The sequence below is a fragment of the Pseudophryne corroboree genome, chromosome 6 (genome assembly GCF_028390025.1).
Source record: "Pseudophryne corroboree isolate aPseCor3 chromosome 6, aPseCor3.hap2, whole genome shotgun sequence".
NCBI lineage: Eukaryota > Metazoa > Chordata > Amphibia > Anura > Myobatrachidae > Pseudophryne > Pseudophryne corroboree.
In genome coordinates this window covers 80,944,804-80,959,719 of record NC_086449.1, presented here as the reverse complement: position 1 = coordinate 80,959,719, position 14,916 = coordinate 80,944,804, and the positions used below count along the sequence as shown (strand labels likewise).

The 14,916-nt window shown below is 46.4% G+C and overlaps 7 protein-coding genes across 7 annotated transcripts; 3 read left to right on the top strand and 4 right to left on the bottom strand.

The window, feature by feature from the left end:
- Positions 1–1,375: 1,375 nt before the first annotated feature.
- LOC134936284 (histone H1B-like) lies at positions 1,376–3,023 on the top strand. Its single transcript, XM_063931300.1, has one exon. It carries the CDS (start codon positions 1,694–1,696, stop codon positions 2,357–2,359), a length of 666 nt encoding a protein of 221 aa, XP_063787370.1. The 5' UTR covers positions 1,376–1,693; the 3' UTR covers positions 2,360–3,023.
- An 85-nt stretch (positions 3,024–3,108) lies between these two features.
- LOC134936328 (histone H4) lies at positions 3,109–3,619 on the bottom strand. Its single transcript, XM_063931338.1, has one exon. The coding sequence runs from the start codon at positions 3,479–3,481 to the stop codon at positions 3,170–3,172; it is 312 nt and encodes a 103-aa protein (XP_063787408.1). The 5' UTR covers positions 3,482–3,619; the 3' UTR covers positions 3,109–3,169.
- Positions 3,620–4,970: 1,351 nt separating this feature from the next.
- On the bottom strand, positions 4,971–5,539 carry LOC134936317 (histone H2B 1.1-like). The gene has a single exon (XM_063931329.1). The coding sequence runs from the start codon at positions 5,402–5,404 to the stop codon at positions 5,024–5,026; it is 381 nt and encodes a 126-aa protein (XP_063787399.1). The 5' UTR covers positions 5,405–5,539; the 3' UTR covers positions 4,971–5,023.
- A 98-nt stretch (positions 5,540–5,637) lies between these two features.
- Positions 5,638–6,222, top strand: LOC134936305 (histone H2A type 1-like). Its single transcript, XM_063931318.1, has one exon. The coding sequence runs from the start codon at positions 5,759–5,761 to the stop codon at positions 6,149–6,151; it is 393 nt and encodes a 130-aa protein (XP_063787388.1). The 5' UTR covers positions 5,638–5,758; the 3' UTR covers positions 6,152–6,222.
- A 481-nt stretch (positions 6,223–6,703) lies between these two features.
- LOC134936293 (histone H3) lies at positions 6,704–7,328 on the bottom strand. The gene has a single exon (XM_063931308.1). The coding sequence runs from the start codon at positions 7,312–7,314 to the stop codon at positions 6,904–6,906; it is 411 nt and encodes a 136-aa protein (XP_063787378.1). The 5' UTR covers positions 7,315–7,328; the 3' UTR covers positions 6,704–6,903.
- A 4,158-nt stretch (positions 7,329–11,486) lies between these two features.
- LOC134936286 (histone H1B-like) lies at positions 11,487–12,543 on the top strand. The gene has a single exon (XM_063931302.1). The coding sequence runs from the start codon at positions 11,805–11,807 to the stop codon at positions 12,468–12,470; it is 666 nt and encodes a 221-aa protein (XP_063787372.1). The 5' UTR covers positions 11,487–11,804; the 3' UTR covers positions 12,471–12,543.
- A 668-nt stretch (positions 12,544–13,211) lies between these two features.
- LOC134936327 (histone H4) lies at positions 13,212–13,654 on the bottom strand. Its single transcript, XM_063931337.1, has one exon. The coding sequence runs from the start codon at positions 13,582–13,584 to the stop codon at positions 13,273–13,275; it is 312 nt and encodes a 103-aa protein (XP_063787407.1). The 5' UTR covers positions 13,585–13,654; the 3' UTR covers positions 13,212–13,272.
- Positions 13,655–14,916: the final 1,262 nt, after the last annotated feature.

Below are 14,916 nucleotides of genomic sequence, written 5' to 3'. Positions count from 1 at the left end.
TCCTGAGGACCGAGTTTGAGAACCTCTGCTTTATGGCGATCATCTTCTCTCAACACTGCTCTTGACCTGCCCTAGTTCATATCTGTGCTTTCCATCACTGGTCAATGCAGTTGAACTCTGGTCTGTTACTCTGCGTTGCCCTTCTCCTCACAACTTTGCATCCACAGTGGATCTCTGCTGACACAGTTTCCCCCGGAGGTTTTGATGCTCCGGTACGCAGCCGCCTCTTCTCTAGACCAGGCATTCCCAACCACGGTCCTCAAGGCACACTAACAGTGCAGGTTTTAGTGATATCCAGGCTTCAGCACAGCTGACTTAATTAGTAGCTCAGTTATTTTGATGTAACCATCTGTGCTGCAGCCTGGATATTACTAAAACCTGCACTGTTGGTGTGCCTTGAGGACCGTGGTTGGGAATGCCTGCTTTAGACATTCAGCCTTGTGGTCTCGGCGCTTCTTTCGCCTGCTATCCGTCAGTGACGTTCAGTGCTGAACCTGCAGCACCTGCTTTTATCAAGGTAGTCCATTTGAAAACGTAAGATAAGTTGAACCATTGCTCCTCGGGTGACTGTGGTCTCTCTTCTTATTCTGCAAGCTTCATCATTTAATTTTATTTCCCAGAACTATTGTGTGCATATATGTCTTCTCCTTCTCCTCCTCCTCCTCACCTAGCACTATTACAAGAGGTCTCTCTAGTTTCCCCCCTATACCTTCCTCTCTATTATTCCTGCATCCCCCTAAGGTTTCCTGATATTCCTACTGTTTCCCTCTATTTTTATAAATATTCATAATGATTCCACATGGGAGGAATAGAAGTATTCCTCTTATAGAGCTCCGATGTCCTCTTTTAAAAATGCCAAAGCCTCATACTTTGGCATTTTTAAAAGAGGACTGGTAATTGGAACAGATCACCATTGCCCTCACTCTGACAGACCTATCTTGCATAAATGTACATTCATGTCTGTATGGCTCATTTTATAAACATTTGGGGAAAATGCCACCAACATTCTACACGGCGGGGAGAATCTCAGACAGGCAGGGTTAACCTGTAGCTGACTATGCTGGGTATCTCTCTTTTGTTACAGTAACTAGAGTTCCTAAACAAGAGTGCCAATACGTTGTGGGGCAACCTGCCTGTGCTAGCCACCCGGGTGTACAGGAGCCCACACATCACCTTTATGTCTTTGAAAATGCTGCATCCCCTGCACAGACTGAGTCCCAGATCACCTTCGTTGCATGTAGTGCCAGGGGGAGAGAAAAATGCCCCGATCAGACGTTTTAGCCTCGCAGAAAAGTACAGATGTGTTACATGCTGGGCAGATTCAGCCTGGTGTAAGTAAGCTGACAGGGGCTATTCCTGGGTCTCTTTGCAGCGCCTAGGCTGGCAATGGCCATATAGGCTTAGGGGAGACCTTGGAGTACTGCTGTGGTGCAGAGAGGCGGCACGCTGCTTTTCTCATGCCCAATAAAATACTCTTTTTCTGCGCTAGGGAAACACAATGTGAGGGCAGATTTCCCCTTATACTCAGACAGGGAAGGGTTTACAAGGGCTGCTTATTCCGCCAATGGGAGCACAGAACGCGCCAGGCTCAGCAGCCAATTACAGCACAGCAGGCACCGTATATAAAAGACGTCAGACAGCGGCTTGTGTAGTATTACTATTTGTTGGTGAAAAAAAGTGACTTTGCGCTAACATGGCAGAAACTGCACCAGCTGTCGCCGATGTCCCGCCGTCAGAGGGCGCAGCCAAAAAGAAGAGGCAGCCGAAGAAAGCTGCAGGGGGAGCCAAGAAAAGCGGCAAGTCTTCCGGGCCCAGCGTCTCCGAGCTGATCCTAAAGGCAGTGGCCGCCTCCAAGGAGCGCAGTGGAGTTTCTCTTGCCGCCCTGAAGAAGGCTCTGGCTGCCGGAGGCTACGATGTGGAGAGGAACAACAGCCGCATCAAAGTGGGGGTGAAAGGATTAGTGACCAAAGGAACTCTCACCCAAGTGAAAGGCACCGGCGCTTCCGGCTCCTTCAAGCTCAATAAGAAGCAGCTGGAGAGCAAGAAGGCCGCCCAGAAATCTCTGAAGCCCAAGAAACCAGCGGCAAAGAAAGTGGCCAAATCCCCGAAGAAGCCCAAGAAAGCTCCGAGTGCAGCCAAGAGCCCCAAGAAGGTGAAGAAACCCGCTAAAGCGGCTGCTGCCAAAAGCCCAAAGAAGCCTAAAGCCGTGAAGTCTAAGAAGGTGGCCAAGAGTCCCGCCAAGAAGGCAGCGAAGCCCAAAGCCGCCAAGAGTCCGGCCAAGAAGGCAGCGAAGCCCAAAGCCGCCAAAAGCCCGGCCAAGAAGGCAGCTAAGCCCAAGAAAGCTGCGGCCAAGAAGTGATAAAAGAGCCGCCGCAGCCTCGCTTCCTTGTTATCCCCCCCAAAGGCTCTTTTCAGAGCCACCCACCCTGTCCAGGCAGAGCTGTAGGCGCACGACGTCACCTGTAGAGACATTATTCATGCCAGCAGCACAGCTATTATTCCTACGATCAGACGCTGCTAGATTGGGTTATTTTTTTTAAGGGGTTCCAATTTTTTTTTTTATTTTTTTTATGCATGTCCGCTTTATAATGAGTACAGTAGGTAGATGTATTGCAGACTGTTTGATATTACTTCATTGCAGATGTAAAATTGCAAGATTGTTTGGCGCTGTTATATGATTGCACAGGCACATATGTAGCTCAGTATTGGGGTTCTGCTGAACCGCCATATCACTGCAGTAGCATAGCAATGCCCTGCAATGTAATCATCCATTACCGCGTGTAGTGCTAATAGTAGTCCTTTAGTTGGGTCTCTCAGTAAACACATAAGTGGTCTTGTGCTCCCACGATTTAAGTCAAACAGCCATGGCACTGTGCTTTGACCGCGGTGCCGGCAGTGTAACAATGGATTCTCCTAAACGGATACGGCAAATGATTGTGCAACCATTGGATTTACTACTTGCATCAATCCAAGAAATTGATCCACCACTAGCTTAATGTGAGTAAGAAATATTAGGGCCCGGCGTATGCTCTCAGAGAGTTCACAGTGCAACGATACAGGGGGGAGGATATACAGAGCTGTTACCGCAGCTCCCTTACAGAAAAGATGGGTGGCCCTGAAAAGGGCCTTTGTGTGCGAGTGAGCGATGGTATTCAATGCGCCTCAGTGTTCAGCCTCCGAATCCGTACAGTGTGCGTCCCTGGCGCTTCAGAGCATAGACCACATCCATAGCGGTGACAGTCTTCCTCTTGGCGTGCTCGGTGTAAGTGACGGCGTCCCGGATCACGTTCTCCAGAAACACTTTCAGCACCCCGCGGGTCTCCTCATAGATGAGACCAGAGATGCGCTTCACGCCTCCTCTCCGTGCTAGACGGCGGATGGCAGGCTTGGTGATGCCCTGGATGTTATCTCGAAGCACCTTCCTGTGACGCTTAGCGCCTCCTTTCCCGAGCCCCTTTCCGCCTTTGCCTCTGCCTGACATCTTCCCAAATGGATTGCGATCAGTAAGAATAAGCCACGCCGCTCTCAGAGGCCCTTTATTAAGAGGGAGGGCGGACCTGATTGAAGACTTTCAGTTCTGTGCCTCTGAGTCATGTCTATCGCCCGCTCTTACCTAACAGCGGTAATTTGCTTCTCATCTCTGCCGCAGCGTCCACGTGGCAGGTTCTTTCTTAGAACACCCATCTTCTTAAACGTTTTGTGCCCCGATGGTGGAGGGGGGAATCAGAGAGAGAGAGAAAGAAAGAAAGAGAAAGGTGTCTTATTTACATCACATTTCATTATACAATTATAGTAAAAGGGAGAACGATACTTATAAGCATTTTATGATAACTAGCTATGTTTCATCCCTCTGAAATAATAAATATCATTTTTGATTACGTAATGGGTACATTTGTAAGAACAACTCACACACCCTGCTTGGGATAGGAGGATGGATATTCAAAATAGACCAATGAGAACAGAGCAGATATCGGCGGGGAACAAAAACAATAAAATCGCCAGTCCGCAATACAAATCCAAACCTGATAACAATCTCCCACTGACATTGCCGCTTCCGCCTGGTCACTATGAGAACAGCTTAAAGTATTCCCGGCTCCTGGGTTCAGTTATTCCAGTTAAAGCTCCCAGGTGTTTCAGCCATGCGCTATGGTCGCTCTTCTTTTTACAGTAATATATAATGTGCTGAAATAATTTGAATGTGCTGCTGTAACACAGGGTGAGTTCGATACAAACCGCTACTCGAATCGCCGTTGAAGCTGTTATTCCAGTATAAGGGACATGTGCGCCTACACAGTAATCACATGGCGTCATCACTGAGGATTTTTATTTATTTATTTATTTAATTCAGCTATATTGACCCTGTGGTCATATAACAGCACTGCTAATAGGAGTTTGCACCATAGTGTTACTTGGGCGACGATAGTAAGAGAGTCTTCAAATACTCTGATCTTTCACCAACTGTGCAAAGTGATAATGATGGAACCAATTGTTTCAATAGAGTGCTGTTTGTTACATCTAAATAATTCAGATCCAGTATTTCTCTAGTTCTACGGCAGCTACAAGGGCAGTTTCTGCTCGGTCTATTGCTTTTTATGAGCACCGAGAGAGACATCTGTAATTTACAGAATATAGAGAAAACCTGAGCTACACTCAAAAAAAATTTTAAAAATAAAATGAAATCTATGATGCCACCTTTGTAAGCGGTACATATGGAATAAAGGCATATTAAGTGAAAACTGGGGTCTGCATTAACTATAGCCCACAAACTAGAGCAAATTACCCCAACCAGGAAAGAACACCCGACTCTACACTTTATAAGCATCTCCGTAGCGGGATGCAGGTCCTCAGTAGCAACAAATAACAACCCTGTTAAAACAAAACTCAAAAGGAAAAAATATCATATCTATCTATCTATCTATCAATCATAGAAGACAACACACATCACAGTTCCAGCCCGATTAGAGAGGAGGTGGGTGGCTCTTAGAAGAGCCTTTGTGTTGATGTGGGTCAGAGAAGGGGATGATTACTTGGCGCTGGTGTACTTGGTAACAGCCTTGGTGCCCTCGGACACGGCGTGCTTGGCCAGCTCTCCCGGCAGCAGCAGGCGTACGGCGGTCTGGATCTCCCGGGAGGTGATGGTCGAGCGCTTGTTGTAATGAGCCAGGCGGGAAGCTTCTCCGGCAATGCGCTCAAAGATGTCATTGACAAAGGAGTTCATGATGCCCATAGCCTTGGAGGAGATGCCGGTGTCAGGGTGCACCTGCTTCAGCACCTTGTAGACGTAAATGGCGTAACTCTCCTTCCTGCTCTTCCTACGCTTCTTCCCATCCTTCTTCTGGGTCTTGGTCACCGCTTTCTTAGAGCCTTTCTTGGGCGCCGGAGCAGACTTTGCTGGATCAGGCATTTTCACCACTCACGTATTCTTCCACACCACGCAGAAAATCTGTGCGGTACAACACCCGGGTTTGCTCTATTTATAGTCAGCTTATGTCAACGAAGATTCACCGCTTCTGGTAAAACTATAGGGTAGAAGTATCACGTGACACTGGGAGGTATTCCCCCCTCGCTACATATTGCGGATTGGTCTGTGGATAAACTTGAGCTGCATTGGTTCATTTGTAAGCAAACCAATCACAGAGCACGCGGTAGATCCTCTCTGAGTGCATATATAGGAGGAGGGCGGCCGGTATTACAGACTCACATACATTTCCTTTCCTCTCAGTTTGTTAGAAAAACTTCATAGCTTTGTGAACTGAACATGTCCGGCAGAGGCAAACAAGGCGGCAAGACCCGGGCTAAGGCCAAGACTCGCTCATCCCGGGCCGGTCTCCAGTTCCCAGTCGGTCGCGTTCACCGTCTGCTGAGGAAAGGAAACTATGCTGAGCGAGTGGGAGCCGGTGCCCCGGTGTACCTGGCCGCGGTGCTGGAGTACCTGACGGCTGAGATCCTGGAGCTCGCAGGAAACGCCGCCCGCGACAACAAGAAGACCCGCATCATCCCCCGCCACCTGCAGCTGGCTGTGCGCAACGACGAAGAGCTCAACAAGCTGCTCGGTGGGGTGACCATCGCCCAGGGAGGCGTTCTGCCCAACATCCAGGCCGTGCTGCTGCCCAAGAAGACCGAGAGCCACAAACCAGCCAAGAGCAAGTAATGTTAGGCTGGCAGCTTCCACCACAGAAACGATGTACCTGACACACAACAAAGGCTCTTTTCAGAGCCACCCACGTCTTCCCAGGAGAGCTGTGTGTACTGCCATTGCTTGTGTTGTAGCGATATCTGACGGGCTAGCCGCGCTTTCATCTCCACATCCCGTCCATACAACCGCTAAAAGTAAAATCGCTCCCTTACCCTTTAGGAGCCCTGGTCTGTTGTGGTGAAATCTAATGATAGTCTGAATATTCCCTTTGCAATAACTGCATGCTGCAAATGAGGCTTATAGGAATGGGAAGCTGATGATCCGTATAAAATATATAATGAGAGAAACCATATTCTCTCTCCGTGTGACGTAACAAAGCTAGGATGAAAACAGCTGCATAACATAAAATGATTTGATCATTGAGAACATTATCCTCTTCTCCCTGCTAAAGAAAACAATTTTACAAGGGCATCTAGGCGGAACACTAGTAACGATGTACTGTCGGTGAACCAGTCCGTCCAAATATTTACTAATTTGACAGGTAACATCCCTTTATTCACTCTGGGGCTTGCTTATCATTGCAGTATATATTTAAGATTCATAGATTTGGCCTGTCATTTGAAGCGGCTATAGATGGAGAGCGGGGTTTCATCCGCATCCTGTTACTCTGATACTGAGGGGTGATTTATGCTACAGCTCGTTTAGAAAGACTTGGTGGCTCTGAAAAGAGCCTTTGTGTTTGCTGCGTGAATAGGAGTGCCGAGTATCTATGCCCTCTCCCCTCGGATCCTGCGGGCCAGCTGGATGTCTTTGGGCATGATGGTCACCCTCTTGGCGTGGATGGCGCACAGGTTGGTGTCCTCGAACAGCCCCACCAGATAAGCCTCGCTGGCCTCTTGTAGGGCCATGACGGCGGAGCTCTGGAAACGCAGGTCAGTCTTGAAATCCTGGGCGATCTCACGCACCAGACGCTGGAAGGGCAACTTGCGGATCAGCAGCTCAGTGGATTTCTGGTACCGGCGGATCTCTCTGAGAGCAACAGTTCCAGGACGATAGCGGTGAGGTTTCTTCACGCCGCCGGTAGCTGGGGCGCTCTTCCGAGCAGCTTTCGTTGCCAGCTGCTTGCGGGGAGCTTTCCCTCCTGTAGATTTGCGGGCGGTCTGCTTGGTCCTGGCCATATTTCTACACAGATCTGACTTCTACCAAGTAGAAAAAAAAGGACTGAATAGCCAACAGCCGGGAACATCTGTATTTATGCACAGAGCTGCTTTGTGATTTGATGAGTTAAACACGCCCTTCATCCTGGTTGGTTTAGGTGAAGTTGCTGTAACTTTCAAAAAGCCCGCCAAGAATTTCTGTTTATTCCTATTGTTTATGCGAAATTTCTAAACGGTCCGGCCGCGAGGTGTTTTCACGGTTTAGCACACATACAGGAATACCACACGGCAGTGAAAGAGGAAACGTAATCACACACAGTGCTGCTGAATAGCTGCAATGGCCGGGGATAAATTTATATATATATATATATATATATATATATAGTGTGTACAGAATATAATCCTTACAAGCCCTAATACCAGGGAAATGATAATATGGAATGGCAGGTAAACTAGCAAACAACAACAGCAAAAGAAGCACGGCTTAGATCAAAATAGCGGCGTATAAAATAAAATAATCATTTGATCATTAAAACATGAATGTTAATTCTAAAGCTGCTCACTTTAATGTAGTCAGAACTCCTGTGTGTGTGAGAAACGATATGATACAAATGGGAAACAGTATTATAGTATGATACAATTGTAACTATTCTATTGAAACATTGCTGGATACAATCCGAGCAAAAGTATCAATTTAGACCACAACCTGAACCTCGTGAATCTGGGAAACTACATGAAGAGAATATAAGACTATATATTTAGTTGCATAGGAGTTCTACGTCTACTCAGAGGAAATTAAAACCCGATAAATTACTAAAGGCCCTGTGTATGTATGTATGTATATATATATATATATATATAGAGAGAGAGAGAGATCCTTATTGTTTTATTGTATTACTGATTTTTTTTCCATGTGTGCCCATTTAACTATTGTATATCCATTTCAATTGTTCTTAAAAAATAAACTTTAAAACATCTGTTAAAAGTTGTCTTTATGGTAATAAATCGAATGTAAGACTGAGGAATATACAGACTTTAAACCAGTATATATTCAACTGAATTTATGTGAAATAGCAATTATCTATCTATCTATCTATCTATCTATCTGTCTATCTATCTATCTAATTGTATTGGAACTCATTGAAAGTCCCGTTTCTATATGTACCACACAAAAATGTAAATTATTGCTGTTAAATACATGGCATAAGAAAGTATAAACTGTAACTGATAATGTCTGTAAACAATCAAAAATGTTTCATGTAAAAAAAAAAAATTCAGATCGATAGTAGCATGAATATTCCACTTATTCATGCTACTACTTCAAAAAATTATGCCCTTCCCCTAGGGCACAATAGGGTATCTCTTCTGGGAGAGATTAAGGGTCATCCTGACAACATGGCATCAGGTAAGTATAGATCCTGCCCCTAGGAAAAGGCCCACAGCGTTACAGTTGGCATGATTAATACAAGTGGAAGTACCTGCTTTGATTTGCCAGCTTACTTTGATTGCCTTATATTGTGGCTGCCATAGTTTGGTTGGTTAGGAGGATGATTTGTGGTCAGCCATCCACTCTCCGATTTCCATAGCCAATTGTATCAGAAATTGCTTCTTTAAGACAAGATCCAGGATCTCATCTCTTTTTTATGACTGTGGATCTTCCACCCATCGTTCCACACAATTGCATCAACTGGGTGGTATATACCGAAATGTGAGCTAGAAACACCTTGAAGATAGCCAAGAACATTACACAGTACAAATGTTGGATCACAGTGATAAGCGGAATTGAAAGGAGTCATCTCAGAAAACCCACATACTTTAAGAAGAGGTTCCAATAATCCGGTTGACAGATGACCAGTGAGTAGAAGGAGCTCTCTGCGGATATCCGCTGGCCCAATACTTCATCCAATATTTCTGATTATCTGGTCCATGAATTCAGCCTTATGGTCCAGAAGTTACTTTCTTATGGTGTTCATACATGAAATGCAATGCTCCATTTTGAGCAACTTTCCCATGCTTAAGTAAAATTGCTTGTGGCACAGCACTGCATCTAAGTAACTTTGTTGCACCATTGCTCCACTCCTCGGGTGACCGTTGTCTTTGATCTTGGCCTGTCATTTGCGGCTGGCTAGCAGTTGTATTCATTTTTCCCCCTCTTCCACACCTGTTCGTCTGCTCCTGATTCGCAGATTCTTCACCTTGTTCCTCCCATCTCCCATTTATAACCCTTTGTCTCTCGTCACTTTAATTCTGCCATTTATTTTTACATTCCACTCATTTGTCAAACCTTTCTCTATTCCTCCTTCTGCCTTTTCTTCCCATCTCCGATTATCTCCTCCCTTTTCTTACACTACTCTTCTTCCTGTTCCTTCTTTTTCCATTCATCACCCTTATTCTTCACCTTATTTCTCCCATCCCTCACACTTTATTCATACCCTCCTATTTCTACTCCCACTTATTCCTACTGTCTCTCCCTGCAGACTCCCACCGCTCTAGAGCCCTACTCCAGCCTGCCATCATTGGTTGGGGATGAGGTTCAGACCTTGATGGTACTTGCTGCTGGGCCACGCCCTCCAGTTAGCAGTCATCATCTCTGTTTGTCCAGAACTCATGTCCATCCACATTTGCCTTCCATTCCTCTATGGCAGTGGTTCTCTAACTCGGTCCTCAGGACTCCACACAGTGCATGTTTTGCAGGTAACCCAGCAGGTGCACAGGTGTATTAATTACTCACTGACACATTTTAAAAGGTCCACAGGTGGAGCTAATTATTTCACTTGTGATTCTGTGCGGAGACATGCAAAACATGCACTGTGTGGGGTCCTGAGGACCGAGTTTGAGAACCTCTGCTTTATGGCGATCATCTTCTCTCAACACTGCTCTTGACCTGCCCTAGTTCATATCTGTGCTTTCCATCACTGGTCAATGCAGTTGAACTCTGGTCTGTTACTCTGCGTTGCCCTTCTCCTCACAACTTTGCATCCACAGTGGATCTCTGCTGACACAGTTTCCCCCGGAGGTTTTGATGCTCCGGTACGCAGCCGCCTCTTCTCTAGACCAGGCATTCCCAACCACGGTCCTCAAGGCACACTAACAGTGCAGGTTTTAGTGATATCCAGGCTTCAGCACAGCTGACTTAATTAGTAGCTCAGTTATTTTGATGTAACCATCTGTGCTGCAGCCTGGATATTACTAAAACCTGCACTGTTGGTGTGCCTTGAGGACCGTGGTTGGGAATGCCTGCTTTAGACATTCAGCCTTGTGGTCTCGGCGCTTCTTTCGCCTGCTATCCGTCAGTGACGTTCAGTGCTGAACCTGCAGCACCTGCTTTTATCAAGGTAGTCCATTTGAAAACGTAAGATAAGTTGAACCATTGCTCCTCGGGTGACTGTGGTCTCTCTTCTTATTCTGCAAGCTTCATCATTTAATTTTATTTCCCAGAACTATTGTGTGCATATATGTCTTCTCCTTCTCCTCCTCCTCCTCACCTAGCACTATTACAAGAGGTCTCTCTAGTTTCCCCCCTATACCTTCCTCTCTATTATTCCTGCATCCCCCTAAGGTTTCCTAATATTCCTACTGTTTCCCTCTATTTTTATAAATATTCATAATGATTCCACATGGGAGGAATAGAAGTATTCCTCTTATAGAGCTCCGATGTCCTCTTTTAAAAATGCCAAAGCCTCATACTTTGGCATTTTTAAAAGAGGACTGGTAATTGGAACAGATCACCATTGCCCTCACTCTGACAGACCTATCTTGCATAAATGTACATTCATGTCTGTATGGCTCATTTTATAAACATTTGGGGAAAATGCCACCAACATTCTACACGGCGGGGAGAATCTCAGACAGGCAGGGTTAACCTGTAGCTGACTATGCTGGGTATCTCTCTTTTGTTACAGTAACTAGAGTTCCTAAACAAGAGTGCCAATACGTTGTGGGGCAACCTGCCTGTGCTAGCCACCCGGGTGTACAGGAGCCCACACATCACCTTTATGTCTTTGAAAATGCTGCATCCCCTGCACAGACTGAGTCCCAGATCACCTTCGTTGCATGTAGTGCCAGGGGGAGAGAAAAATGCCCCGATCAGACGTTTTAGCCTCGCAGAAAAGTACAGATGTGTTACATGCTGGGCAGATTCAGCCTGGTGTAAGTAAGCTGACAGGGGCTATTCCTGGGTCTCTTTGCAGCGCCTAGGCTGGCAATGGCCATATAGGCTTAGGGGAGACCTTGGAGTACTGCTGTGGTGCAGAGAGGCGGCACGCTGCTTTTCTCATGCCCAATAAAATACTCTTTTTCTGCGCTAGGGAAACACAATGTGAGGGCAGATTTCCCCTTATACTCAGACAGGGAAGGGTTTACAAGGGCTGCTTATTCCGCCAATGGGAGCACAGAACGCGCCAGGCTCAGCAGCCAATTACAGCACAGCAGGCACCGTATATAAAAGACGTCAGACAGCGGCTTGTGTAGTATTACTATTTGTTGGTGAAAAAAAGTGACTTTGCGCTAACATGGCAGAAACTGCACCAGCTGTCGCCGATGTCCCGCCGTCAGAGGGCGCAGCCAAAAAGAAGAGGCAGCCGAAGAAAGCTGCAGGGGGAGCCAAGAAAAGCGGCAAGTCTTCCGGGCCCAGCGTCTCCGAGCTGATCCTAAAGGCAGTGGCCGCCTCCAAGGAGCGCAGTGGAGTTTCTCTTGCCGCCCTGAAGAAGGCTCTGGCTGCCGGAGGCTACGATGTGGAGAGGAACAACAGCCGCATCAAAGTGGGGGTGAAAGGATTAGTGACCAAAGGAACTCTCACCCAAGTGAAAGGCACCGGCGCTTCCGGCTCCTTCAAGCTCAATAAGAAGCAGCTGGAGAGCAAGAAGGCCGCCCAGAAATCTCTGAAGCCCAAGAAACCAGCGGCAAAGAAAGTGGCCAAATCCCCGAAGAAGCCCAAGAAAGCTCCGAGTGCAGCCAAGAGCCCCAAGAAGGTGAAGAAACCCGCTAAAGCGGCTGCTGCCAAAAGCCCAAAGAAGCCTAAAGCCGTGAAGTCTAAGAAGGTGGCCAAGAGTCCCGCCAAGAAGGCAGCGAAGCCCAAAGCCGCCAAGAGTCCGGCCAAGAAGGCAGCGAAGCCCAAAGCCGCCAAAAGCCCGGCCAAGAAGGCAGCTAAGCCCAAGAAAGCTGCGGCCAAGAAGTGATAAAAGAGCCGCCGCAGCCTCGCTTCCTTGTTATCCCCCCCAAAGGCTCTTTTCAGAGCCACCCACCCTGTCCAGGCAGAGCTGTAGGCGCCTGTAGAGACATTATTCATGCCAGCAGCACAGCTATTATTCCTACGATCAGACGCTGCTAGATTGGGTTATTTTTTTTAAGGGGTTCCAATTTTTTTTTTTTTTTTTTTTTTATGCATGTCCGCTTTATAATGAGTACAGTAGGTAGATGTATTGCAGACTGTTTGATATTACTTCATTGCAGATGTAAAATTGCAAGATTGTTTGGCGCTGTTATATGATTGCACAGGCACATATGTAGCTCAGTATTGGGGTTCTGCTGAACCGCCATATCACTGCAGTAGCATAGCAATGCCCTGCAATGTAATCATCCATTACCGCGTGTAGTGCTAATAGTAGTCCTTTAGTTGGGTCTCTCAGTAAACACATAAGTGGTCTTGTGCTCCCACGATTTAAGTCAAACAGCCATGGCACTGTGCTTTGACCGCGGTGCCGGCAGTGTAACAATGGATTCTCCTAAACGGATACGGCAAATGATTGTGCAACCATTGGATTTACTACTTGCATCAATCCAAGAAATTGATCCACCACTAGCTTAATGTGAGTAAGAAATATTAGGGCCCGGCGTATGCTCTCAGAGAGTTCACAGTGCAACGATACAGGGGGGAGGATATACAGAGCTGTTACCGCAGCTCCCTTACAGAAAAGATGGGTGGCCCTGAAAAGGGCCTTTGTGTGCGAGTGAGCGATGGTATTCAATGCGCCTCAGTGTTCAGCCTCCGAATCCGTACAGTGTGCGTCCCTGGCGCTTCAGAGCATAGACCACATCCATAGCGGTGACAGTCTTCCTCTTGGCGTGCTCGGTGTAAGTGACGGCGTCCCGGATCACGTTCTCCAGAAACACTTTCAGCACCCCGCGGGTCTCCTCATAGATGAGACCAGAGATGCGCTTCACGCCTCCTCTCCGTGCTAGACGGCGGATGGCAGGCTTGGTGATGCCCTGGATGTTATCTCGAAGCACCTTCCTGTGACGCTTAGCGCCTCCTTTCCCGAGCCCCTTTCCGCCTTTGCCTCTGCCTGACATCTTCCCAAATGGATTGCGATCAGTAAGAATAAGCCACGCCGCTCTCAGAGGCCCTTTATTAAGAGGGAGGGCGGACCTGATTGAAGACTTTCAGTTCTGTGCCTCTGAGTCATGTCTATCGCCCGCTCTTACCTAACAGCGGTAATTTGCTTCTCATCTCTGCCACAGCGTCCACGTGGCAGGTTCTTTCTTAGAACACCCATCTTCTTAAACGTTTTGTGCCCCGATGGTGGAGGGGGGAATCAGAGAGAGAGAGAAAGAAAGAAAGAGAAAGGTGTCTTATTTACATCACATTTCATTATACAATTATAGTAAAAGGGAGAACGATACTTATAAGCATTTTATGATAACTAGCTATGTTTCATCCCTCTGAAATAATAAATATCATTTTTGATTACGTAATGGGTACATTTGTAAGAACAACTCACACACCCTGCTTGGGATAGGAGGATGGATATTCAAAATAGACCAATGAGAACAGAGCAGATATCGGCGGGGAACAAAAACAATAAAATCGCCAGTCCGCAATACAAATCCAAACCTGATAACAATCTCCCACTGACATTGCCGCTTCCGCCTGGTCACTATGAGAACAGCTTAAAGTATTCCCGGCTCCTGGGTTCAGTTATTCCAGTTAAAGCTCCCAGGTGTTTCAGCCATGCGCTATGGTCGCTCTTCTTTTTACAGTAATATATAATGTGCTGAAATAATTTGAATGTGCTGCTGTAACACAGGGTGAGTTCGATACAAACCGCTACTCGAATCGCCGTTGAAGCTGTTATTCCAGTATAAGGGACATGTGCGCCTACACAGTAATCACATGGCGTCATCACTGAGGATTTTTATTTATTTATTTAATTCAGCTATATTGACCCTGTGGTCATATAACAGCACTGCTAATAGGAGTTTGCACCATAGTGTTACTTGGGCGACGATAGTAAGAGAGTCTTCAAATACTCTGATCTTTCACCAACTGTGCAAAGTGATAATGATGGAACCAATTGTTTCAATAGAGTGCTGTTTGTTACATCTAAATAATTCAGATCCAGTATTTCTCTAGTTCTACGGCAGCTACAAGGGCAGTTTCTGCTCGGTCTATTGCTTTTTATGAGCACCGAGAGAGACATCTGTAATTTACAGAATATAGAGAAAACCTGAGCTACACTCAAAAAAAATTTTAAAAATAAAATGAAATCTATGATGCCACCTTTGTAAGCGGTACATATGGAATAAAGGCATATTAAGTGAAAACTGGGGTCTGCATTAACTATAGCCCACAAACTAGAGCAAATTACCCCAACCAGGAAAGAACACCCGACTCTACACTTTATA